At 43.7% G+C, this 15,413-nt stretch overlaps 1 protein-coding gene across 1 annotated transcript in view; it reads left to right on the forward strand.

Annotated features, from left to right (window-relative positions):
• The window catches only part of jak1 (Janus kinase 1), a 91,060-nt gene that overhangs the window by 66,430 nt on the left and 9,217 nt on the right, over positions 1–15,413 (forward strand). The window contains exons 14-23 of the mRNA XM_039002827.1: positions 4,586–4,713; positions 5,814–5,949; positions 7,070–7,221; positions 7,480–7,630; positions 10,177–10,265; positions 10,394–10,586; positions 10,723–10,847; positions 11,345–11,517; positions 11,677–11,794; positions 13,498–13,608. Coding sequence (XP_038858755.1) covers positions 4,586–4,713; positions 5,814–5,949; positions 7,070–7,221; positions 7,480–7,630; positions 10,177–10,265; positions 10,394–10,586; positions 10,723–10,847; positions 11,345–11,517; positions 11,677–11,794; positions 13,498–13,608 — 1,376 coding nt within the window. The remainder of the gene's footprint in view (positions 1–4,585; positions 4,714–5,813; positions 5,950–7,069; positions 7,222–7,479; positions 7,631–10,176; positions 10,266–10,393; positions 10,587–10,722; positions 10,848–11,344; positions 11,518–11,676; positions 11,795–13,497; positions 13,609–15,413) is intronic.

The raw sequence follows: 15,413 nt of genomic DNA on the forward strand, positions 1-15,413 counted from the left end.
AACAGGGTTTTAGTCATTTTTGTAAAAACAGAATTACCTTATTTACTTAAGTGTTCAGACCCTTTGCTATGAGATTCAAATTTGAGCTCTGGTGCATCCTGTTTCCCTTGATCATCCTTGAGATGTTTCTACAACTTGACTGGAGTGCACCTGTGGTAAATTCAATTGATTGGACATGATTTGGAAAGGCACAGACCTCTATATAAGGTCCTATAGTTAACAGTGCATGTCAGAGTAAAAACCAAGCGATGAGATCGAAGGAATTGTCCGTAGAGCTCTGAGACAGGGTTGTGTCGAGGCACAGATCTGGGAAAGGTACCAAAAAATGTCTGCAGCATTGAAGATCCCCAAGAACACAGTGGCCTCCATCATTCTGAAATGGAAGAAGTTGGGAACCACCAAGACTCTTTTTAGAGCTGGCCGCCCAGCCAAACTGAGCAATCGGGGGAGAAGGGCCTTGGTCAGGGAGGTGATCAAGAACCCGATGGTCACTCTGAAAGAGTTCCTCTGTGGAGATGGGGGAACCTTCCAGAAGAACAACCATCTCTGCAGCACTCCACCAATCAGGCCTTTATGGTAGAGTGGCCAGACAGAAGCCCCTCCTCAGTAAAAGGCACATGACAGTCCGCTTGGATTTTGCCAAAAGGCACCTAAAGGACTGTTAGACCATGAGAAACAAGATTCTCTGATCTGAAACCAAGATTGTACTCTTTGGCCTGAATGCCAAGCATCACGTCTGGAGGAAACCTGGCACCATCCGTAAGGTGAAGCATGGTGGTGGCAGCATCATGCTATGGGGATGTTTTTCAGCAGCAGGGACTGGGAGTCTAGTCAGGATCGAGGGAAAGATAAATCTGCTCCAGAATGCTCAGGACCTCAGACTGGGGTGAAGGTTCACCTCCAAACAGGACAACAACCCTAAGCACACAACCAAGACAACGCAGACGTGGCTTCGGGACAAGTCTCTGAATGTTGAGTGGCCCAGCCAGAGCCCGGACTTGAACCCGATCACACATCTCTGGAGAGACCTGAAAACATATGTGCAGCGACTCTTCCCATCCAACCTGACAGAGCTTGAGAGGATCAGCAGAGAAGAATGGGAGAAACTCCCCAAATACAGGTGTGCCAAGCTTTAAGCGTCATACACAAGAAGACTCGATGCTGTAATCGCTGCCAAAGGTGCTTCAACAAAGAACTGAATAAAGGGTCTGAATACTTATGCAATGTTACTTTCATTTATTATTATTTTTTGCAAAAAAATCTAAACTATTTTTGCTTTGTCATTAGGGGGTATAGTGTGTAGATTAATAAGGTGGATTTAAAAATATAAAAAAAACATTTTAGAATAAGGCTGTAACGTAACAAAATATGGAAAAAGTATTTCCAAATGCACTGTATTCCTTTTGTCCAGGTGGGTGAGGGCAGTGTTGAGTGCAATAGAAATGTCATCATCTGTGGATCTGTTGGGGCGGTATGCAAATTGGAGTTGGTCCAGGGTGTCTGTAATGATGGTGTTGATGTGAGCCATGACCCGGCTTTCAAAGCATTTCATGGCTATAGATGTGAGTGATACAGGGAAATAGTCATTTCGGCAAATTACCCTTGGGTACAGGCACTATTGTGGTCTGCTTTAAACAACTTGGTATTACAGACCTGGTCAGGGATAGGTTGAAGATGTCAGTGAAGACACATGCCAGCTGGTCAGCGCATGCTCTGAGTACGCGTCCTGGTTTTCTGTCTGGCCCTGCGACCTTGAGAATGTTTAAAGGTCTTACTAACATCAGGTATGGAGAGCGAGATCACACTTTTGTACGGAACAGCTGGTGCTCTCATGCATGGTTTAGTGTTGCTTGCCTCGAAGTGTGTATGTAAATGTGTATTGACTATCTAGCACAGGAGATTGGTGGTACCTTAATTGGGGAGGACAGGCTCATAGTAATGGCTTGAGCGGAATAGGTGGAATGGTATCAAACACATGGTTTGATGCCATTTCATTCACTCTATTCCAGCCATTGTTATGAGCCGTCCTTCCCTCAGCAGCTTCCACTGGAGTTCCACCATGTCTAGGGTTGCACATTTCAGAGGTGGAAACTTTCCATGGGACCTCCTCAATATCCACCTCTTGAACATCAGACTCTGAAGCCTCATCTTCACTGTCACTTTCCAACCCTGTTGAGGATGGCTTGTTGTCAGGCTCAAAAAAACTCAAATTTGCCTGGATGGCCACCAATTTTTCAACCTTTGTATTGGTCAGCCTGTTGCGTGCTTTGGTGTGTGTTCCCAAACAAGGACCAGTTGCGCTCTGAGGCAGCTGATGTTGGTGGGATTTGGAGGATGATGGAGGCAACAGGGGAAAGAGCCTCAGATCCACAAAGTCCCTTTAACCAGGTGGCTGATGAGATATATTTGCACGACTGCCATATTGCATCTCCTTCCCAAAGCCCTTGCTTGGATGTGTACTTCGCCAGACTGCCAAGAACCTTGCCCTCATCCAGGCCAAGGGGGCGAGACACGGTAGTGATGACACCATAGGCCTTGTTGATCTCTGCATCAGACAGGATACTCTTGCCACCATACTTGGGGTCCAACATGCACGCTGCAGCGTATATGGGCTTCAGGCAGACGTCTTCAAGCGTTTTGATGTATTTCAGAACTGCAGTTTCCTCTGCTTGGAGCAACAGTGAAGTGGGCAGGGCAGTACGGGTTTCTTCTCTTACATCTGCAAGCAGAGTCTGAACATCAGACAGGATGGCATTGTCTCCCTCAATCCGTGCAATGACTACTGCTATAGGTTTCAGGAGTTTCAGGCTGCTTACCACTCTCTCTCAAAATACATCATCCACGAGGATCCTCTTGATGGGGCTGTCCATATCGGAAGACTGTGATATGGCCATTTCTTGGAGAGACTCCTTCCCCTCCAGGAGACTGTCAAACATGATGACAACACCACCCCAACAGGTGTTGCTGGGCAGCTTAAATGTGGTGCTCTTATTCTTCTCACTTTGCTTGGTGAGGTAGATTGCTGCTATAACTTGATGACCCTTTACATACCTAACCATTTCCTTTGCTCTCTTGTAGAGTGTATCCATTGTTTTCAGTGCCATGATGTCCTTGAGGAGCAGATTCAATGGGTGTGATGTGAGGGTAGGACTCCTCCACTTTAGACCAAGCAGCCTTCATGTTCGCAGCATTGTCTGTCACCAGTGCAAATACCTTCTGTGGTCCAAGGTCATTGATGACTGCCTTCAGCTCATCTGCAATGTAGAAACTGGTGTGTCTGTGTATTGTTAAGTACATTTCTACTCCTGAATACTGGTTGAAGGGTGGAGATGATGTAGTTAATTATTCCTTGCCCAAGAACATTCAACCACCCATCAGAAATGTTTGCAATACAGTCTGCTTTCTCTATGATTTGCTTGACCTTCACTTGAACTCTGTTGGACTCTGCATCCAGCAAATGAGTAGATCAAGCATGTCTGGTTGGAGGGGTGTATGCTGGGTGAAGAACATTCAGAAATCTCTTCAAATACACATTGTCTGTGAGCATCAGAGGTGAATCAGTTGCATGCACAGCTCGAGCAAGACATTCATCACCATTTCTCTGACTACGTTCCTCCATTGAGTCAAAAAAACGTCTGATTCCAGGAGGACCATGAGCTGTTGCCGATAAGGTGTCTGATTCATCATTTTCACCTCGAATAGAAGTAGAGGGACTTTTGTCAGAGGTTGCTTGTTTTGTGAGCGCTGAGGGAACTTTATGCACTTGGCCAGATGATTCTGCATCTTTGTTGCATTCTTCACATATGATTTGGCACAGTATTTGCAAATGTACACAGATTTTCCTTCTACATTAGTTGCAGTGAAATGTCTCCACACATCAGATAGTGCCTGTGGCATTTTCCTGTAAATATCAGAAAAAAAGTTGTAAAAAAACAACAAATACAATTACATGTACAGATAAATAGTTAAGCAGTTAGATTAAACAAGTCCTTTGTAAGATACATTTTTTTAAATGAAACATGTATGGAAACAGGTGAATTAACACTCCTCAGTTAGCAGGCTCAAGCAAGCTAAAACCCACATTGTAGCAAAAACTAACTAGCAGAAATTGTTAAGTTAGAAATTATTTAAACACACTTTGCTGTAGGCTCTATTTACTAGTTAACAAAAAATCTGTTATGTCATAGAAAATATTTTCACCCCACCCAGTATTGTAATCAGATCTTACCAGAAAGCATGTAGTCCTTGGCTCAGACAGTGTAGTAGTGTGGGCTAAATAGCATCTCATTAGTGTGCAAGATCTTGAGAATCAGCTGTACATGTGATGGAAGAATGCACTGTGCATGCAGAGGGTTGCAATTACATTGAATTGGGGATAGTTTAACCAAAATATGCTACAAGACCTAGAATTGCCTTATGAGTATCCCACAAAAAGGTTCACGGTTATAAGCTAACTTTTTTTGATGAATTTATGCTAAATTCCCCAAATTCCTGGGCTTGACTTCCAATGGAAAAATTCCGGAAATGTACCGGAAAGTTTCCGACCCTTTGCAACCCTATCCATGTCTCTCTCTCTCTCTCCCAGATATCATGGTGGAGGAGTTTGTCCAGTTAGGTCCGTTGGATGTGTTCATGCGGAGACAATGCAGTCCTCTCAGTACACCATGGAAGTTCCAGGTGGCCAAACAACTGGCCAGCGCTCTCAGCTACCTGGTAAGAAAAACACACTCTGAAATGTCTTCAACCTCTTTGTTATAGCAAGCCTAAATAAGTTCAGGAGTAAAAATGTGCTTAACAAGTCACATAATAATTGCATGGACTCTGTGTTTAACAGAATTTTTTTCATGACTACCTCATCTCTGTACCCCACACATACACTCATCTGTAAGGTCCCTCAGTTCGAGTTGTGAATTTCAAACACAGATTCAACCATAAAGACCAGGGAGGTTTTCCAATGCCTCCCAAATAAGGGCACCTATTGGTAGACGTTGGAAAAAAAGCAGACACTGAATATCCCTTTGAACATGGTGAACTTATTAATTACAGTTTGGATGGTGTATCAAAACACCCAGTCACTACAAAGATACAGGCGTCCTTCCTCTAACTCAGTTGCCAGAGAGGAAGAAAACCACTCAGTGATTTCACCATGAAGCCAATGGTGGCTTTAAAAAAGTTAGAGCTGAATGGCTGTGATAGAAGAAAACTGAGGATGGATCCACAACATTGTAGTTACTTCACAATACTAACCTGAATGACAAAGTGAAAAGAAGGAAGCCTGAACAGAATAAAAATATTACAAAACATGCATCCTGTTTGCAATAAGGCACTAAAGTAAAACTGTAAAGAAATTGTTAAAGAAATATCCTGAATACAAAGCGTTATGTTTGGGGTAAATCCAACACAACACATCACTGAGTACCACTCTTCATATTTTCAAGCATGGTGGTGGGTGCATTAGGTTATGGATTTGCTTGTCATTGGCAAGGATAATAAGCGGAAAGGAGCTAAGCACAGGAAAAATCTGAGAGGAAAATCTGGTTGTCTGCTTTCCAACAGACATTGGGAGACAATTTCACCTTTCAGCAGGGCAATAACCTAAAACACAAGCCAAGTATACACTGGAGTTGCTTACCAAGGCAACATTAAATGTTCCTGAGTGGCTTAGTTACAGTTTTGACTTAAATCGTCTTGAAAATCTATGGCAACAACCAACTAGACAAAGCTTGAAGAATTTATTTAAGAATAATGTGCAAATATTGTACAATCCAGGTGTGCAAAGCTCTTACAGACGATCTCTGTCTCTGTCTGTGTAGGAGGATAAGAAGCTAGTGCATGGCTTTGTGTGTACCAAGAACATCCTGCTAGCCAGAGACGGAGTGGACAGTGAGGGAGGACCCTTCATCAAACTCAGCGACCCCGGCATACCCATCACTGTGTTGACCAGAGAGGGTAAGACTTCATTGAATCATTTTGTTTGGCAAATGATGCACATTGAGTGCAAGACAACCATCATGTTCCATTTCCATTTGTGTTGTTATCCAGAGCAGCGTATCTTATTTTGCAGATGTGTAGGGATCCACTTTGAGTTCAGATAGGACAAAGGCTCAATTTGAGATTGTAGAATTTATTGTACAGTATGTTGAGTTCTGAAAGGTTTGTGGCCCAGGAGAATGTTTTTGGGAACAAGACTATACAAGGGCACAGCTCACATTCCATATTTCCCCCCAATGGCATATTTATGTTTGGTAAACATTTACTGTGTTTGTGGCTGAGTGAAGACAGTTAAACAGACCAAACAGTGTTAATGTCCACTGGGACCACTGGATCTGACAGATGGGAACACTCTCCCTCCCTCCCTCCCTCTCTTTGTTACTGGCATGGTAGGGCTGTGGATTCCTGTCAGCTGGAAGTGACGTCAGGGCTTGTGGGAAGAACTTGGAGACAGTCAGAGAGAGGGGGTTAGAGATGGAGACAGTCAGTTAGAGGGGGTTGGAGATGGAGACAGTCAGAGAGAGAGGGTTACAGATGGAGAGAGGGGGTTAGAGATGGAGAGAGGGGGTTAGAGATGGAGACAGTCAGAGAGGGGGGGTTAGAGATGGAGATATGGGGTTAGAGATGGAGACAGTCAGAGAGAGAGGGTTAGAGATGGAGACAGTCAGAGAGAGAGGGTTAGAGATGGAGAGAGGGGGTTATAGATGGAGTGAGGGGGTTAGAGATGGAGACAGTCAGAGAGAGGGTTAGAGATGGAGACAGTCAGAGAGGGTTACTTTACTGTAATACAGTAAAGGTGTCAGTGAGGAAAGACAGGACTACAGACATATTAAAAATGACAAACTCCTTCCCCAAACAGATGAGGGTTCATTATCGTGTGTTCACTACAATAGTGTTTTGGTTTCTGCACCGCATGTGACTGTTTGTTTGTGTTATGACTAAATGTTTGTACTGTGTTTACATACACATACTGTGTGTGTGTGTGTGTGTGTGTGTGTGTGTGTGTGTGTGTGTGTGTGTGTGTGTGTGTGTGTGTGTGTGTGTGTGTGTGTGTGTGTGTGTGTGTCTCAACCTGCAGAGTGTGTGGACCGGATCCCCTGGATTGCTCCAGAGTGTGTGAAGGACTCTGCCAACCTGAGTGTAGCGGCTGATAAATGGGGCTTCGGCACAACACTGTGGGAGATCTGCTATGACGGAGAAGTGCCTCTCAAAGACAAGAAACTCACAGAGGTACATACTGTATACACACAAGCACACCTTAATCTACTTTATCCTACACCCTCACACCATGTATTGGTGTGTATATGCCATGTATTGTATTGTATATGCCATGTATTGCCAGTTTGGACACAAAGTATCAGATACCCTTAAGCTACTCTCTCTCTCTTTCCCCACTCCCTCCCTCGCCCCCCTGTCCCTACCCCTCCCTCCCTGTCCCTACCCCTCCCTCCCTCTCTCCCTCACCTCCCTCTCTCTCTCCCTGAGCAGAAAGAGAGGTTCTATGCAGCAGAGTGTCAGTTAGCTACTCCAGACTGCAAAGAGCTGGCTGAACTGATGACCCATTGTATGACCTTCGACCCCCGCAAACGCCCGTTCTTCAGGGCCATCGTCAGAGACATAGACACCCTGGAGGAACAGAGTACGTGTGTGTGTGTGTCAGTGAGCAGTAGCAGTGCATGGGTAAAATCACTGGGAAAAAAACTGCTGACTCACCCTACTTGTAGAGAAACACCAATGACAACCTTCTCGTTCATGTTGCCGAAACATTTAGCTTTTGATGTCCTAAGCTACCTGGCTAAAATGCTTGCTAGCTATCCTAACTTCCTTTCATTACCTGGCAACGATGCGCCAGGCCAGCTAGTTAACATTAGTCTAAATAACTAGCTAGCTACATTGAACTTCCATCCTCTCAGGCCAGGGGCACAATTATGGTTGGATCATTGGCCAGAATGAAGTAAAACCAAATCCCTATCTCCATCCATGGCTAATTGAAGAAAGGGACAATTGTCACTAGCTAGCTAGCCACCGGAGGACCACAACACAAGGAGATGCAACAATTATATATTTTTTTGTAAATTACGTTTTGCTTTTGGTGTGAATCCAAACTGGCTTCCCTTGACACTTTTTTTTTTTGGCACGCCAGGACCATTCACAGTTAACCTCACTCAGTTTAGCTCAACGCTGATTGGCTAATATTATTTAAAAAATGTAATTAAGGGAGGCCAAATGCTCGCTGGCTTCTCTTGCATTCAATGCTACGGGTGGCAACGATGTCATTCCCTTTTTGCTCAGATAGATGGCCTACATATACTGAGAAAGAGGGCCACTGTTGTGTTCGCTCGGATGCTTTCTCCAGTGAGATACATTAACTTCTCTGGGATATGTGGGACGCTAACGTCCCACTTGGCCAAAAGCCAGTAAAAATGCAGAGCGCCAAATTCAAATAAATTAATATAAAAATCTAACTTTCATGAAATCACACATGAAAGACACCAAATTAAAGCTATACTTGTTGTGAATCCAGCCAACATGTCTGATTTCAAAAAGCATTTACGGCGAAAGCACACCAAACGATTATGTTAGGTCAGTACATAGCCACAGAAAAACACAGCCATTTTTCCAGCCAAAGAGAGGAGTGACAAAAAGCAGAAATAGAGATAAAATGAATCACTAACCTTTGATGATCTTCATCAGATGACACTCATAAGACTTCATGTTACACAATACATGTATGTTTTGTTCGGTAAAGTTCATATTTATATCCAAAAATCTGAGTTTAGGCAGGACGCTACTGTCTCACTTGGCCAAAAGCCAGAGAAAATGCAGAGCGCCATATTCAAATAAATTACTATAAAAATCAAACTTTCATTAAATCACAGATGAAAGATACCAAATTAAAGCTACACTGGTTGTGAATCCAGCCAACATGTCAGAATTCAAATAGGCTTTTCGGCGAAAGCAAACAATGCTATTATCTGAGGATAGCACCATAGTAAACAGAGAGAGAAGCATATTTCAACCCTGCAGGCGCGACACAAAACGCAGAAATAAAAATATAATTCATGCCTTACCTTTGATGAGCTTCTGTTGTTGGCACTCCAATATGTCCCATAAACATCACAAATGGTCCTTTTGTTCGATTAATTCTGTCGATATATATCCAAAATGTCCATTTATTTGGCGCGTTTGATCCAGAAAAACACCGGTTCCAAATTGTGAAACTTGACTACAAAATATCTCAAAAGTTACCTGTAAACTTTGCCAAAATATTTCAAACTACTTTTGTAATACAACTTTAGGTATTTTTTAACGTAAATAATCGATAAAATTGAAGACGGGATGATCTGTGTTCAATACAGGATTAAAACAAACTGTAGCTAGCTTTCTGGTCATGTGGCTCTAACAAACAGGACACAACAAGTGACCCTGATTCAAAATGGTCGTATTTCTTCATTACACAAAGGAAAAACCCTCAACCAATTTCTAAAGACTGTTGACATCCAGTGGAAGCGGTAGGAACTGCAAGAAGGTCAATTAGAAATCTGTATTCCCAATGAAAATCCATTGAAAAGAGAGTGACCTCAAGAAATAAAATTCTGAATGGTTTGTCCTCGGGGTTTCGCCTGCTAAATAAGTTCTGTTATACTCTCAGACATGATTCAAACAGTTTTAGAAACTTCAGAGTGTTTTCTATCCAAATCTACTAATTATATGCATATCTTATCTTCTGGGGATGAGTAGCTAGCAGTTTAATTTGGGTATGCTTTTCATCCAAACGTGAAAATGCTGCCCCCTATCCTAGAGAAGTTAAGCCTCTTTCGAATTGAAGGAAAATTATGAAACAGAGAGAGATGGCAGCTGTTTCTCAGCGCTAGCTAGAGAGAGAGATTGCAAGAGTGTGTGTATGAGTGTTGTGGCGTTCACTGGGTTCACGCTTCACAGCTCCCCCTAAACTGGGCCCCATGGATATATATATTGCCTCAATACTCCCACACGGTGGCGAGAATGAGGTACTGCTGTCATGTCGCAGTTAGACATCCATCATACTGGTGCTGTTGCTTAGCTGAATCAACCCACTGTGTATGTTGTCAGTGTGTAACAGTGTGTATGTTTTCAGTGTGCAACAATGTGTGTGTATGTTGTCAGTGTGTTGTCAGTGTGTAACAGTGTGTATCCCTCCATCAGACCCCTCTATCAAGCCTGTACCCACTCTGGAGGTCGACCCCACTGTGTTCGAGAAGAGGTTCCTCAAGAAGATTCGAGATTTAGGAGAGGTAACACACGTTGTGTTTGACCATTCCAGAGACCGTGCGCATATGCAAGTAATGTTAATGTTTATGTGAGTATGATGTGATACGAATGTTCTCTGTGTGGGTGTGTGTGTGTGTGTGTGTGTGTGTAGGGTCACTTTGGCAAGGTGGAGCTGTGTCGGTATGACCCCAGAGGGGACCGGACAGGGGAGCTGGTAGCAGTGAAGAGTTTAAAGCCAGAGAACAGAGAGGAACAGAGCAGCAACCTCTGGTGTGAGATAGGAATCCTTAAAGAACTTTACCACCACAACATTGTCAAGTACAAAGGCATCTGTCAGGAGGAGGGTGAGCAGAGTATACGCACACACACACGTATACACACACACATCTGCACATACTGAACACCCACACACACACCTACCTACTGAACACACACCTTCTGCTTTGCCTCACTCCATCCTCTCTATCTGTCTGTGTGCAGGAGGCAGAGCCATCAAGTTGATCATGGAGTACCTGCCTGCTGGCAGTCTGAAGGAGTACCTCCCCCGCAACAAAAGCCAGACCAGCCTGAAGACTCTGCTCAGTTACGCTGTCCAGATCTGTCAGGTACTTTAACACTAGCACCGCTACCTAACATACCTCTAACACTAGTGCCACTACCTAACGTACCCCTAACACTAGCGCCGCAACCTAACGTACCCCTAACACTAGCGCCGCTGCCTAACGTACCCCTAACACTAGCGCCGCTGCCTAACGTACCCCTAACACTAGCGCCGCTGCCTAACGTACCCCTAACACTAGCGCCGCTGCCTAACGTACCCCTAACACTAGCGCCGCTGCCTAACGTACCCCTAACACTAGCGCCGCTGCCTAACGTACCCCTAACACTAGCGCCGCTGCCTAACGTACCCCTAACACTAGCGCCGCTGCCTAACGTACCCCTAACACTAGCGCCGCTGCCTAACGTACCCCTAACTCTGACCATTAACCCTGGTTGAACAGATCCCTAGATCTGACAGTGTTATGGGAATATTATGGAGATATTAAGGGGATGTTATGGATAGGATAAATTCCAACCATCTCTGTGTCTCCCCTTTGTCCAGGGAATGGACTATCTTGGATCTCGGAATTACATCCACCGGGATCTGGCGGCCCGGAACGTTCTGGTGGAGAACGAGAGCACGGTGAAGATCGGAGATTTCGGACTTACCAAGAGCATCAAGGACAACGAGGGATATTACACGGTCAAAGATGACCTGGACAGCCCTGTGTTCTGGTGAGGGAGGGAGGGAAAATAAGACAAAGTGTAGTACAGAGAGGGGAAGAGATATGAGAGGGAAAGGAAAGAAAGCTGCTCTTTGAAATTGATAATGACTCCATTATGTAATGGTAATGTAATGACATGTGTGTCCTCTCTCCTCTCCGCCTGTGCCAGGTATGCCCCAGAGTGTCTGGTCCACTGTAAGTTCTACCTGGCCTCTGATGTCTGGTCCTTCGGTGTCACGATGTATGAACTACTCACCTACTGTGACTCTGCCATCAGCCCCATGACGGTCAGTACACACACAGGCCTGACGGCACGGCCTTCCATCTCCTGATTGAGGCAGATGGCGCCAGTCAATGCCCAGGGTGACTCTGCCCACTCCCGCCAGCCTGTGCCATAATACACACACATGTGCATCTCCCTGATTGCTCAGACGAACTGTCACAATATGTCCTCCCTCATCCACACCAAGTAGCCATGATTAGTACATATCCATTGGGTCTTATTAATACCCTTTACCACCCTGTTCAATTTACAGTAAAGGAACAAGTAGTCTCTCATCTGACTTAATATCAATTAGATATTACTGTCTTATACAGAGCCTTCAGAAAGTATTCACACCCCTTGTCTTTTTCTACATTTTGTTGCGTTACAACCTGAATTTGACACACAATACCACATAATGTCAAATTGGAATGATATTGTTTAGAAATGTTTACAAATTAATACAACATTTTGTCCGTAAGTATTCAACCCCTTTGTTATGGAAAGCCTAAATACGTTCAGGAGTAAAAATGTGCTTAACAAGTAACATAAGTTGCATGGACTCACTCTGTGTGCAATAATAGTGTTTAACATCATTTTGGAATGAGTACCTCATCTCTGTACCCCACACATACAATTATTTGTAAGGTCCCTTAGTCGAGCAGTGAATTTCAAACACAAAGACCAAGGAAGTTTTCCAATGGCTCGCAAAGAAGGAGACATTGAATATCCTTTTGAGCATGATGAAGTTGTTAATTACACTTTGGATGGTGTATTAATACACCCAGTCACTACAAAGATAGGCGTCCTTCTCAGTTGCCGGAGAGGAAGGAAACCGCTCAGTGATTTCACCAGGAGGCCAATGGTGACTTTAAAACTGAGGATGGATCAACAACATTGTAGTTACTCCACAATACTAACCTAAATGAGTGAAAAGAAGGAAGCCTGTACAGAATAAATATATTCCAAAACATGCATCCTGTTTGCAATAAGGCCGGGATTGGAGGGAAGTAAAACTGCAAAAAAATGTGGCAAAGAAATGAAAAATATGTCCTGAATTCAAAGTGTTGTGTTGTTGGATTTGCCCCAAACATATCACTGAGTACCACTCTTTATATTTGACTGGTGACTGCATTAGGTTATGGATAGGCTGTCTAGCAATAATCAGCAACAAACTTGACAGAGCTTGAAGAATTTAAAAATAATAATGTGCAAATATTTTACAATCCAGATGTGCAAACCTCTTAGACATACCCAGAAAGACTCACAGCTGTAGTCACTGCCCAAGGTGATTCTAACATGTATTGACTCAGGGGGTTGAATACTTCTCTAAACAAGATATATTACTGTTTTATTTTTCATAAATGTTTTACAAATGTTACATTTTCTTCCACTTTGACATTATAGAGTATTTTGTGTAGATCATTGTCAAAAAAAAACGATTAAATCCATTGTAATCACACCTTGTAACACAACAAAAGTGTGTGAAGTGTGAATACTTTCTGAAGGCATTGTATGTTGTCTACAGACTGTTTTGAAATAGATTATAGAATGTTAAATGTAATGTAGAGTTAAGGTTCGATGACTAATATCTTCTGAATGTTGGTGACAACAATACAACTAAGTCACTCCAGTCCTGACTGGCTAGATTTCAGGGGTCATTTCATTTCATCACGTCTCCATGGTGACTTATCTCTGCTCTCCCCTCCCCCCGACCTGTTCCCACAGGTGTTCCTGAAGATGATTGGTCCCACTCAGGGTCAGATGACTGTGACGCGATTGGTCAAGGCGCTGGAGGAGGGAAAGAGGCTGCCCCGCCCTGAGAGCTGTCCTGGAACGGTAGGATCTACCTACCTACCTGCCTACCTACCTATCTGCCTGCCTACCTCACGCTGTTCAGAGTCACCCCATCACGCACAACATGCTCTCTCTCTTTAAACTCTTTCTCCACCATAAAGAGGAATCTTCAATAGGTCACTCAAATCACCATCCTCTGAGATCATTTATGGAGCTAGAAGAGTGCCTTTTGATATATATTTTTTTATTCACCTACAGGGTTTTTTACATTGACTAGAATAATTTAATAATCCTAGAAATGTCATGTCTAGAACTCATTTGCATCTTGCCTGTGGGCCTTGTTCGTCTGGCAGGTGTATGAAATATTTTCTTTAACTAACGTTAGTTATGATAACAATTAATATTTCTCATACATGTAAACATAACTGGTAGCTGTTCAATAGACAACTTTACAAGTGAAATTTGCTCTCATTCAGTGCTGTATTGTCCTGCCTGAGAAAAATGTATACAGTTACAAGTTTGATGTTGTGACTATTGTAATCGGCTCTAAGGCAAGTGGGCTCAGACACCGAAAACTGTCATTTTTTCGTATCAAAGGTTTGTCTGTGGATTTTATATGTTTAGCCCCTACTCTTGCAATTAGATTACCCCCCCAGATTTTACTCCAAATCCAATATGGCTGCCACATTACAATTAAACAGTGGTTTAATCAGCTGTATAAGTACACTACCGGTCAAAAGTTTTAGAACACCTACTCATTCAAGGGTTTTTCTTTAATTGTACTATTTTCTACATTGTAGAATGATAGTTAAGACATCAAAACTATGAAATAACACATATGGAATCATGTAGTAACCAAAAAAGTGTTAAACAATATATTTTATTTCACCTGGAATGCTTTTCCAACAGTCTTGAAGGAGTTCCCACATATGCTGAGCAAACCATCTCAGGCAGCCTGAACTCCCGGTCGCGGCTATGTGGAGAGCCTGGGCGCGAACCCAGAGTCTCTGGTGGCACAGCTAGCGCTGCGATGCAGTGCCTTAGACCACTGCGCCACCCGGGAGGCCCTCTTAGTCATAGTCTATGACCTAGCTACACTCTAACCAACCTCTAAGTAACCTGAGGTCCACCTCACAGGTTCTGCCACTCTCCACATATCCTGCTGGGTGGGCCCCAGTCCGGAATCAATGCCAACCACCCAAAAGTTAATATCGTCCAAATTATAATCCTACCTGACAGCCAAAGGAATATAAAGAAATATGACTTTGACACATTCAACCCACAGGCCAATTAGGCGTTGGAAGGAACTGAAGACTGTTTGTGACAGCCCTTTCTACACAAGCAGACAACCAACCATTCCACTACTGGAGTATCCCCAGCATCATTCAGCCTGGGCTAAATAACAAGATGCTAACATCAGTTTGGTATGCAAGCTGCATCTTTTGACTGCCTATAGCAAACTGTAGAAATGGAAACTGATCATCACCCCACAGCCCCAATACCCCGCCAGCCATACATTATCACTGCAGCTTGCCCAGAATGACCAGTTAGCTGTGCCACAGAACTACAACCGCTACTGGTCAGGTCCCAGAACTACAACCACTACTGGTCAGGCCACAGAACTACAACCACTACTGGCTACTGGTCAGGTCCCAGAACTACAACCAATACTGGTCAGGCCACAGAACTACAACCACGAATGGCTACTGGTCAGGTCCCAGAACTACAACCACTACTGGCTACTGGTCAGGGCCCAGAACTACAACCACTACTGGCTACTGGTCAGGTCCCAGAACTACAACCACTACTGGTCAGGTCCCAGAACTACAACCACTACTGGCTACTGG

The sequence above is a fragment of the Salvelinus namaycush genome, chromosome 10 (assembly GCF_016432855.1).
Source record: "Salvelinus namaycush isolate Seneca chromosome 10, SaNama_1.0, whole genome shotgun sequence".
Lineage (NCBI taxonomy): Eukaryota > Metazoa > Chordata > Actinopteri > Salmoniformes > Salmonidae > Salvelinus > Salvelinus namaycush.